Source organism: Plecotus auritus (genome assembly GCF_963455305.1).
Source record: "Plecotus auritus genome assembly, chromosome: 8".
Lineage (NCBI taxonomy): Eukaryota > Metazoa > Chordata > Mammalia > Chiroptera > Vespertilionidae > Plecotus > Plecotus auritus.
Window position 1 is genome coordinate 6927202 of NC_137782.1, and position 12541 is coordinate 6939742.

At 40.2% G+C, this 12541-nt stretch overlaps 1 protein-coding gene across 7 annotated transcripts in view; it reads right to left on the reverse strand.

The window, feature by feature from the left end:
- Nucleotides 1-12541, reverse strand: part of NOL4 (nucleolar protein 4) — a 236212-nt gene that overhangs the window by 17346 nt on the left and 206325 nt on the right. For all 7 annotated transcript variants that reach the window (XM_080685158.1, XM_080685156.1, XM_080685155.1 and 4 more), the window contains one exon: nt 7409-7589. In XM_080685158.1, coding sequence (XP_080541284.1) covers nt 7409-7589 — 181 coding nt within the window. The remainder of the gene's footprint in view (nt 1-7408; nt 7590-12541) is intronic.

A 12541-nucleotide genomic window follows, 5' to 3' on the forward strand; every position in this document is an offset into this window, starting at 1 on the left:
TCTCCCAAAGGGTGGGAGGTAGCCAGGTAAAGTTTCACAGAGGAAGTGCTATTTAAGCAGAGTCCTGAAGGATTTTGATATGTAGACAAGAAGGGGACAAATGTTTTATCTCCAATTGATCTGTCACAGTTTCTTGAGGTCAGTGATTCTGCCTTCCTCCAACCTTGTTTCTCTTAAAGTAGCTGCTACAGACGGACTGCATTCCCCTCAAAATTCACTTATAGAAAGCTCATCGCCAATGTGACGGGATTTGGAGGTGGGGTGCTTGGGAGGTAAGTCAGGAGGGTGGAGCCTTCATGAGTGGGATTAGTGCCCTTACAGGTGAGACCCCGAGAGCTCCTTTTCCCTTCCACCAGGGGTGCACCCAGTGAAAAGACAGCCATCTTAGAACCAGGAAGCAGACTCCATCCAGGCACCTGGTCAGGGACTTCTGAGCCTCCAGAATTGTGAGAACTAATGTTTGTTGTTCAAGCCATCCAGTCTGTGGTATTTTTATTATAGCAGCCCGAACAGACCGACAAAGCGCCCATGACAGTGATTTGAACATGAGGACCCAAGAATGCTTGTTAAATTAAAGCCAAACGCTGTTCCATTTCCTTTCCGATTCTGCCTTTGCATTCTTCTTGAACACAGTACAATCTGCAGGGCTGATGTTCCTATTCCACTGGCTTAGAAGGTTCTGCAAGCATTGTACTAGTATCTCCTTCAATCTGTGTCCTACTGTTTATGCTGCCAATCCACATCATACTTCCCCGTTTTTCTGTTAATGGTTTGAATTCTGATGGTCTTCATCTGCTTTATACATTGTCCGATGTATAGCTAATTCAACTTAGTCTCTTAAAAGTTGTTGCCCCCACAAAAATTAAATAAATAAATGAATAAAAGGAAGAACTCATGGACACAGACAACAGTGTGGTGATTGTGGGGTGGAGGTGAGCAGGGTAAAGGGGGGATAAATGTTGATGGTAAAGAAAATAAAGAAAAATAAATATAAATGCTTAAAAAAAAAAGTTGTCCCCTTCTACACTTTTCAGACATCTCTACAAACTTTAAAGTCAAGAATTCTCAAACGTAGATTAACTAGAATTGTTGGCCATCAGATATGATGTTGGCATCTCATATAATGCTCATCTCCTATGTCCTCTTTAGCTCTCAAGATTTATGGATATGTGTGTAGTTTCTTCCTCCACGGCTCTAAATACGTTACAGGGAATGACTATTCTGATGTCTTAAAAATGAAAACATAAGCTAAAGATAAACATTTTCAAACAAAGTCACAACGTTTGGGGTTCCCCGAATTTGTGAAGAAAGTCCCCACATAAAGGCAATCATGGGCCTGATCAATCAGGCTGCCTTTCTGTTAAAACCAATAAAAGAAATCAAAGTGGCAATAGCCAACACCAGCGCCACGGGCAGTGTGGGATTTTGAGATGGAAGGTATTTAGAGCTCCTTCCCAATATGGACTTGAACCCTTTCCCTTGCTACCATTACTATAGCGAGAGGCCTTTCTCCAATGTGAACTGAAGAAATTCTCTTTAGTTTAAGTCAAAAGCAATTATTTGCTAAGACTGGTGTTTTGCTGGTTTTTATTTGTTTGTAACTCAGTGACAAGCTCCAAGTCATTGCCCAGAGAGCCACCTCAGTTGTGATTTGCTGCATGAGGTCCTGGTTATCCTGCTACGCCTGACTTTTCCCAGCAGACCGTCTGAGTCGGTCCACGTTGTTCTTTGTTGTATCCTTAACAGATCTTTATCTCATCACGCAAAAGCCAAAAGGTGTATTGACGAAGCACTCAAAAAGTCAACCTGGGTGACCTTGAGCAAATCACCCAGCTCTCCTGACCTATTTTCTTTGTAGCCTTTAAAAAACTGTAGGTTGCTATTACATTATTTCTCAAGTGCCTTTAGATTCTCTGATAGTGAGGGCTCTTCTGGGGGCGGGGGGGAGGGAGACTTACTAAGTGGGCTTCACCGTAATACATAGTTTTATAAATGTACAGTTTGAATGTAGATACTAATTTCTAACCACTTACATGGTTGCATACCTGGAATCTGAACTAGGTGTCTCAGGGGACTTTGAGCACTATGAACAACACGGTTAAGGAAGGAATACCAATGTATTGTGAGTACGTGTGTGTGCACGTGCACGCACTGTGGAACATGCTTCCAATGACAGCTTCAGGATGCTATGAGAGTTATGGCTATACGTGCCCTAGACCTGGAGTTCAGGATTTCACAGATGAGCAATAAATTACGGGTGTGGGAGTAAAAAAAAAAAAAAAAGGTCAAATAAAACTTCAGGTCGGGGAACATTGAGGCATGAAGGGCTGGATAATGTCATTTTCCCGAGAATAATTAGAGGCCATAGAAGGGTTTTAGATAATTAAGTGATATAATCACATTTTCCTTTCCTTTTCTTATATATTTTATTGATTTCAGCGAGGAAGGGAGAGGGTGAGAGAGAAACATCAATGATGAGAATCATTGATCGGCTGCCTCCTGCACGCCCCCCACTGGGGATCAAGCCCGCGACCCAGGCATGCACCCCTGACCAGAATCGAACCCAGGACTCCTCAGTCCGCAGGCCAATGCTCTATCCACTGAGCCAAACCAGCCAGGGCACATTTTCCTTTTTCTGAAAGATTACTCTGGTTTCTCTGTGGAGAACGGGTTGAAGGACAATAAAAAGTTTTGGAGCCCTGCTCAATAATAATTCATAGCAAAAACTTTCCTTTATATTCCTTCTGGATTTTCACTCAGGGTTGGCTGTTGCCCCAAAGTTCTCTCCTCTCTTCCCCAAAATACTCTCTCAAAATAGTCTCATTGTGTCTTCAATCTTTTCCTTCTTTGTATATATGATCTTTTTATTTTTAATTTTTTTACCACTCATTATAGTAATGGTAGCAAGGGGAAGGGTTAAGTCCATATTGGAGAGGAGCTCTAAATATCTAGCTTTCTACCTTTTTCATGAAAATGCAGTGCTTTCTCCAACTTGCTAAATAAATAAAAAAGAGTGGGGTGTTAAACATGTGTAGACCCACATGAGCCTGTGCTCAGAAGAGATCTAGGCTTTGTTTAATGCTCTGTTATCAGCATCTTGGAATAATTTTTATATAAGAGGGCCCCCATACTAGCCTCCTTGGAGTTTCTTCAGCCCAAGAACACTACTTGCTTTATAGCCAGGTGCAAACATTTTACACTGTAAACAAATGTCTGTGAAGCATTTTCCCATGCCTCATATCATTTGATCCTCACAGAAGTCCTAGAGTTAGGTAGATAGGAGACTTGGTGAAATTCATTTGGCATTGGACTCCCAAAATTACTTAGCCATTTATGGATCAAAGAAAAATTATTTTGGTTGTATTTGAGTAGAGGTGAGCAATACTCAATTTGTTCCATACTCTTCTATATGTCACTACCATGTCCAAAGCTTTGTTTTCAGTACTACCACGATAATCCAAATTACCATTGTCTTTTCTTGATATTATAGAAATAACTAATATTAGGCAAAATAGACTTAAAAAGTTACTAGTGATAAAGAAGGCTATTTTACAATGATAAAAGTGTGAGTCCATTAAGAAGACATACCAATATATGCACCTAACAACAGAGTCCCCAAATAAAGGAAACAAAATTGTCAGAATTGAAGGCAACAGTAAACAATTCAACATAGTACTTGAAGACGTCAATACCCTTCTTTCAATAGTGGCTACAAAAATTAGACAGATGGTCAACAAGAATATAGGAGATTTAGACACTATAAAACAACTAGGCCCAATATACATTTACAAAATGCCCCCCACATCACCAGCAGAATGCACATTATTCTCAGGTACATTCTCCATGAAACATGAAACATTCCCCAGGACAGACCATGATCTGGATCACAAAACAAGCTTCAATAAACTTGACAGGATTATAGAAGTTATATGAAGCATGTTGTCTGGCCACAGTGGGATACAACTAGAAATCGGTGACAGAAAGAAATTTGGGAAATTTACAAATATGTGGCAGTTGAGCACCATACCTAAACAGCCAATGGGTCAAAGGAAATTAGAAAATACCCTGAGGTGAATGAACACAAAAACACAACATACCAAAATTTTGTGATGCAGATACAGCAGTGCTTAAAAGGAAGTGTACAGCTGTAAATGCCTCTATGCAAAGAGGAAAGAAGACTTCAAACAAATGTCTTCACTTTCCATTTTCCACTGGAAAATAAGAGCAAACTAAACTAAGCTTAATGTAAGGAAAAGGAAGAAAATAATAACTAGGAGAATAGGAATCAATGAAACAAGAGAGTAGAAAACAATAGAGAAAAATCAATGAAACCAAGAGCTGTTCTTTGAAAAGATGGCAACATCTGACAAAATTTTAGCCAGTATATCACCAAGAAGGAAAGGGAGAACACTCAAATGACTAGAATAAGAAACGACAGAGGGGCCATCACCACTGACCTTCCAAAATAAAAAGGGTTACGAAGGAACACTATGAACAATTACGTCAATAAATTAGATCATTCAGTTGAAATGGACATATTCCTGGAAACAAACTACTCTCACTCAAGAGGAAACGGACAATGTAAGTAGACTTTGTAACAAGTCAAGAGGTTGAGTTAGTAATCGAAAATTTCCCAGAAAAGCGCAGGCACAGGCCCCACTCCTGAATTCTAGGAAACATTTAGAGTATGAATACCAACACCTCACAACTCTTCCCCAAAAAACAGAAAAATGTAGACCAACGCTTTAAGGAAAACATGGCATCTACAGTAGCATCACAAAGAGAAATATTCAGCAGTAAAAATAAAAAAGTGTAAAGCTTGTATTATAAATACCGTGAGACACAGTTGAAAGAAATTTAAAAAGGATAAAATGAACATAAAGACATCTCACGTTCAATCTGTTATTTCCTCGAAATGTTAAACTCAGAGTTACCACATGTATGAACCAGTAATTCCACTTCTAAATATAAACACAATACATTGATTATACACACACATTTGTAAAGCAAAGGTTTATATAGTAGCATCATTCATAGTAACTCAAAGGTGGAGTTACTCAGTGCTCAATTTGAATGGTTAAACAAGATATAGCATATCCATAGAACAGAATATTTGGCAATAAAAAAGAAGTATTGATACATGCTATAACATAGATGAACCTTGCAAATATGCTAAGTGAAAGAGGCCAGATATAAAAGATAGCATATTGCGTGATGCATTCACTTACATGACACGTTCAGACTAGGAGGGTTTCTGCAGACAGTATATTGTACTTACCGGAGACGATCACTTGCTTCCGTACTTGTGTCCATTATACAGATTATTAGCTCAGTCGCTTCCAATGCGAACTCTAATGTCAGAGTGCCTGTGAGCAAACCCTGGACCCTCCCCTTTACGGAGGGGCTGTGGGCACGTCACTCAACCCCTCTGAGCCTCACAAAATAGGTTTCAATCATGTTAGGAAAAGGGGAAGTGGTGCCTTGGCATTATTTTTAAATGTGGAGCAAGTTTAATTTTATAAAAATTTCCTCCAAATGGCAAGATGCATCTCATAAGACTGTGTAAGGATTCAATGGATATTATACTGAGGGGACTCAATAAGTTAGTATTTATTGTTATTAGTTTATGTTAAATAAATTAATTTAATAGATGAATGCTTTTTAAAGTCTAAATTACAAAATGTTTTATGTCAATATAAGTCTTTAGTGAATACACTCTATTCCCCCCACCCCATTTTTTGATTTGAGGTTAAGCTCTGAACTACCTATCAGTTCTTACTTCACATGTAAAGCATTTTTTAAAAATATTAGAGTTTCCACCTTTATAGCTTTTGTTTATGCTTTCCTTTTCTAATCTCAGATTTGCTCTTTCCTGTAGATTTATTGTCCAAATAAAAATAAGACGTGAGAGCAGCCGAGAAGGCTCACTGAACCTACACTGGGAACTAAATCTCTTTCCAAAATAAGCTCCTCCTTTTTCCTTCTACTTGAGGCACCGTGCGTGTGTGTGCATGTGCATGTGCGTGCATATGTGTGCGTGCGTGTGTGCATATGTGTTTGTGCGTGTGTGCGTGTGTGTGTTTTAAGCTGGAGGCAACTGATAGAAACTGAAGCTCAGGGACCCTTGTCCTTAGAGGACCTTTGTCGTGAGCAGACCCAGGAGCCCCTCCTCCCAGCAGAATGGCCCCTGCTCACACACAGAGCAGCTTCCCAATGCTGTGCAGGTACTGACACTATAATGCAACTTCCCCCCAAGTCTAGTAAAAGCCCTCCAAGCCCAATCAACTTTTAGAATTCAAATTAACCTTTGTTTTCAGGCATGTTCAGTGGAAAGAGAGAGGAAATAGCACTTCTCACCGATACTAACAATTCAAATACTAGGCTGCGAAGTTTTTGCTTAAACTCACTGATTTTACATCTGTATCTACTTGGCCTCCTGCTGAAAAATCCCAGCTTGCACTGACACCACATAATTATAAGTTTGCTTTATACCACAATACACAGACATCAGAACCAGGATACCAAAGTGGTCACTGACATGATCTAAGGTTGGTCGCACGCCGGCACGCTGCGGAGCGTGAGTTCCGAGGTCACTGGGTTAAGTCCCTTCCTCTCTGAGGCGATGCCAACCACCCAGCTAAACAGATGAGGCTCATGTGCATCATTTCCCCTCAACATTAGAGATTCTTAAGGTCAATTTCATTCCTAATTATATACACACATAAGCTGTTCCAAAGTTAAATTTACCAAACCAAGTACAGAAAAGTGTAAGCAGAGAATTCTGCCTTATATTCCTTTTCCCATGTCATTCTCTCTCATCCCTGCCTCTATGTAACTTTTCAAGATATTTTGTAAGCCCTTCTTGAATGAATATTGGCACATGGACTTTTCATTACCTGGCGCATATAAGGATTTTTTCATGACTTTTTACGGCTGTATGCTACCCCTGTTGGGATGCACTGTAACTGGAGGGTCTTGGGTATAAGGAAGGACTGTGTATGCATCTTTCATCAAGTCAGTCAAGTTCCTGGGCCTCCAATTTCCAAATTAAAAACTTCAAACATTAAGAAAATGTGTCATTATTCTTGAAGAATAGTACATAACAGCTTTTGGTGGGGGGGTGGAATGTAAAACTATTTGTTTTAAAAGGCTATTTCTCTGGTTGAGAATTCTTTTCAGTATAAAAACAGCAATCCTCCAGTTGTATACCGTGCTACTACTTCCAGAAACAGCAACAGAACAGGGGGCATCCTTGTAGCGAGATGGATGTTCTGCATTAAATGGTCTTGTTTTTAGCAGGTTGGCACGGACTATTGCTTTAACAACATATTCATTTTCTTCTCTCAGGTTCAGAGACTTGACTACCTCCAAATGGACCTAAAAATCGTAATATATAACAGAGACTCACCGCTACTGGAAGCGTCACTCAGACTCAGCAGCCCCCCTCCGAGGCCTCTGTAACTATGGTAACTGTAGGTCCCGTTGCCATTGATGTACAGCACCTCCTGGGAGCCCGAGACCGCGGAGGCTGCGAGCGTGGCCTGGGCCGCCTCGGGTTTGCTCTGCTTGTCAGCTGGAGCGGACTTGTCCTGCAATGACAACATCCCATTACCGACCGAGCCCCTGGGCCATTTCACCGCGAGCAGGACTGTCTTACTCTCACCCACACGTCTGCACTGAACAAGAAAAAAATACCCCCGAGTCCCTATGAAGTCAGCACCGATGCACATTTTCAACTACTTTGCTAAAAAAAGGAAGGAAGGAAGGAAGGAAGGAAGGAAGGAAGGAAGGAAGGAAGGAAGGAAGGAAGGAAGGAAAAAGGAAGGGAGGAAGGAAGGAAGGAAGGAAGGAAGGAAGGAAGGAAAAAAGGAAGTGAGGAAGGAAGGAAGGAAGGAAGGAAGGAAGGAAGGAAGGAAGGAAGGAAGGAAGGCAAGCAAAGCAACAATGTGAGACACCATTGGAGATGGAGCAATTTCTGATTTCCAGCGGAATTTCAATGTGTACGAAGAGAGTCGTTCACAATAGCCAAGAGGTGGAAGCCAGCTAAATGTGCGTTGACAGACGGATAAAGACATGGTATAGACATACAATGGGGTAGTATCCGACCTTAAGGAAAGAGGGAAACCCTGTCACATCCTACAGCATGGATGGACCTTGAGGACATAACGCTAAGTGAGAGAAGCCAGTCACAACAAGACGAACCTTGCATGATTCCACTCATATGAGGACCTCAAGTAGTCAAACGCATAGAGAAAGTAGAAAGGAGGTTTCAAGGGCTGGGGCTGGGGCTGGGGCAGTGGGGAGCCATTCACGGGTTAGACTCTCAGCCACGCATCCTTCCTATTACCCAGACCACAGCTCCGCGGTGCTCTGCCCGCCCTCAGAAAACCACTATGAAGTGCCATGAACACCACTCAGCTCTGAGCTCGTCTTTCTATCAAGACATGTGGTCACTGAGACTCCGCGAGAAGAATATCCTATACTTCAAAGCGATTTGGAGGCCCTCGGGAAGGGGCTGGCCTCAAACAATTCCACCAACAGTGTAACTTCCCAGTTTCTTGACTGAAAATAACTTGGGCAGCATAATAACATTTCTGGTTTGGGGAAATCGGTGGCTCTTCTGAAACATACCAGCCTACTTTCCTGCGGTAAGAAAATGACAAAACAAGTGCACTCACAGGAGGAGTTCCTTAATGATAAAAGAAGTGAAAAGGCATTGCCCCCACCGTATTTCCTCACTGATTTTTAGTATAATAGAATGTGTGCTGTTAAGCATAAACACACTATATTTAAAGCCTACCTGTCTTTCATTATTAACTGTTATTTCAACCATAGTAACCTCACTGAGCAGACAGATAATGGATTCCATCAATAATCACAACAGGCCTGGTAGGGAGTCACTTGTACTTAAAGATTTTCGTGATTAAGGTTCTTGGCAGCCCACTATACGTAGAGAAATCCAACACATGAAAATTCCAGTGCAATCTAGTCTGCATTGTCTTTTGCAGAAAAGTTTAATGTAAAGTTAACTGATGCTTTTCTTTGGAATGATCACTAATATTAGTTTCAAAGAAGCACGGATTTTAATGGCATAAAAAATGAATACCTCCTGAAGTCAAATGTTTTCTCAGAACTTTTTAATAATTGTTAGCTCCCAGAGTCTCAAATGACAGCTTGCCCCTGGGTTGCTAGGAAGATTATTTTCAAAAGAGGATAATATTAATATATTACAATACTGCATGTCTAGGCAATGAAATTTTAATCAAACAGAAAAATTTCTATCTCAGCTTTTATGAGACTTATTTCAAGTTTTCTTTTAAAAATTCCAGAAAAAGTAGCTTGAAAGACCTCCAGCAGCACACTAGATAATACAGATCGTTTTCATTCTGATTTCATTGATTAAAAATATACAATAGATTAAGCATGGGTGGGGAATCTTTTTTCTGCCAGGGGCCATTTGGATATTTATAACATCACTCGAAGGCCAAACAAAATTATCAATTTAAAACTTAGCCTGCTATCTTTGGTCATATATTTAATTAACTCACCCCTAATGCCTTGGCAGGGCCAGACCGAATTATTTCTTGGGCCTTATATAACCCGAATGCTGGATGTTCCCCAGCCCTGGATTAAAGAAACACTTATGGTGCCCTAGCTGGTCTGGCTCTGTGGATAGAGCATCGGCCTGCAGACGGAAGAGTCTCAGGCTGTGGGCTCGATCCCTAGTAGGGGGCATGCAGGAGGCAGCCGATCAATGATTCTCTTTCATCATTGATGTGTTTTTTTCTCTCTCTCTCTCCCTCTCCCTTCCTGAAATCAATAAAAAATATATTTTAAAAAAAGAAACATTTATGGTGACTTCTATAATTAGGCTCTGGCGTTATCAATAAATACACCCTTCAAGGTTCATCCATGTTGTTGCAAAGACAAGATTTCACCTTTTATGGCTGAGTGGTATTCCATTGTGTGTGTGTATATACACATATTTTTTTAAATCATTTATTCATTAATGGACAGTTCGGTGGTTTTCATTCCTTGGATTAAGAGGACATTATGCTAAGTGAAATAAGTCAGATGGAAAAAGACAAATACCTATGATTTCACTCACTCAGATGTGAAATATAAAAACAAAACAAAAACAGACTTATTGAGGCACACAACAGATTTGTGGTTACCGGAGGGAGGGCAAAGCCAGTAAAGGTGTATAGTGACAGAAGCTAGACATTTGGTGGTGAGCATGATGCAGTACATACCCTGCTGGTTTATAATGCTGCATGCGTAAAGTTTATGATCCCATAAATCAATTTACTTAATTTAAAAAAATTAAATATATCCTCTATATATATTACTAGAGGGCTGGTGCATGAAATTCGTGCACTGGGCGGGGGGAGGGTGTCCCTCAGCCCAGCCTGCACCCTCTCCAATCTGGGACCCCTCGGGGGATGTCTAACTGCCGGTTCAGGCCCGATCCCGCAGGAGAAGAGAAGACTGGTCTGTCTTCCTTTGCACTCGACCCACAGAAACTGGACAGAGGCAAGCTTAAGTTAGCTGGACCTGATCTGCTTTCTGAAAGGAGGTTTCCAAAAAATTGGCATGGAAATGTTACATTGCCTTTACTGTGTTTCCAAAGCCCTCTACTCTTTCTTAGACTTTACCTCTACCATCTATTGTACATTTTCATTAACTTTTCAGTCTATAAAGCTAATCAAAACAATAATCTTACTGCTAGATTCAATAATCCAGCTACCTTTCTTCTGCTTGCCGTTTACCTTACATTGTTACAGCAATTGGAGTTTACAAGGCATCATTGCATCAATGTCAAATTACATTTTTAGTTCATCGTTGAGCTGATCAGGGCCCTAGTGACCCACTTTTTAAAAGTAAAGAAACATGCATAGGCCTCAGATAGCTTATCAATGCAAAATGGATAATTCTGGCATCATTTGCCTGAACTGTCTAGAACAGTGGTCGGTAAACCAGCCACATGCACCTCTTTGGCCCCTTGAGTGTGGCTCTTCCACAAAATACCACGGCCTGGGCGAGTCTATTTTGAAGAAGTGGCATTAGAAGAAGTTTAAGTTTAAAAAATGTGGCTCTCAAAAGAAATTTCAATCGTTGTACTGTTGATATTTGGCTCTGTTGACTAATGCGTTTGCCGACCACTGGTCTAGAAGATTGTTACTGGATGTCTCCTGCCTTTACACGCTCTTTGTAGTCTATGTAACAGAAGCATTTTTATTTAGGTAACTGCTCTGAATTTTTTCCTTTGCTCTGTTAGTATAGACGGGCTGAGGGAGTGCAATATATTTCACATATGAACTGCTGGAAAACGTATCTACTTTCTAAAAGCTTCTCTTCCTCCACTGACAATAATTGTTCCAGAACTAAGTACATCACTATGCGTTTCCAGGGAAATTCATAAAAGATCAGAGAGAATCAGAGGTCCCATTCAGACTGTTTTCCTAGGAAAAATTGCATGCACTCAAAGTAAATGGCTTATTACCTAGGATAATGAGAGGTGACTTATGATGCCATTAACACACACACACACACACACACACACACACACACACACTCAGATATGTAATAACACTCAGGAAATAATTCCTTTAATATAGTTGGAAGCATTCCATTCAGCCTCCTGCAATTGCTGGCCCTACAAATGATTAAAATGCCAACACAGAAGATAAGTCCTTGCAAAGATGCTCCCGAACCCCCTAAGACAGATAATAAGGAAAGACACGTTTTGTCTAAATCCAAGAAACCACGATCAGATTTGAAATAACAGATTTGGTTTCTGACTTGAGAAACCAAAATCAGCGGCACAGCTGTTACCCAGAGTTTTATCAAAGTCTCTGAAGAACAGGTTATGTTGACAAACTCTCCTTGCAGCAATATTTCACACACACATACTCGCATGACTTTATGAACAGTAAAGCTTTGAGAACTGTTGCCTTAAAGAAAATTACAAAATAAATAGGGTCTCGAACTCAAATATGTGTAAATGCATGCTTGGCAAGAAGTAACCATGTACATAGCAAAGTTATCTATTCTTGACATTCTTCCTGGGGGCCCTAACGTTTTATTGTTAAAAAATAAGAGACTTAGCACCTTTAAATTGCCATTTTAAATTTAATACTCTGCCATTTACTTATTGACCAAAGAGAAAAAAAATCAAATTTAAAAAAATGTCTTTTTCTATAGGTCTCTAACACTCAATTTTGAGTTCCTTTGTTGATATACCAAAATGAAAATTTAAAAGTACTGTTTCTTTGAGGTTGTAAAATCTGATGACAGATACAAACCTTTTGGAAATAATTTTATATGCACATCATAGTATTTTCCCCTCATAAAAATCTTTCAGTTTTATTTATTTATTTGTGAGCAGAAACACTGTACTTTTAATACTGGCATCAAAGGGAAGTCAGATATCCCCACCCTGCCCCACATCCTTCCTTCAAACGGAACATCACTGTGGAAACTAGAGAAGTGGAAATTTTGACGACAATCAGAGGATTCCAAAGAAGCTTACTTATCTCAA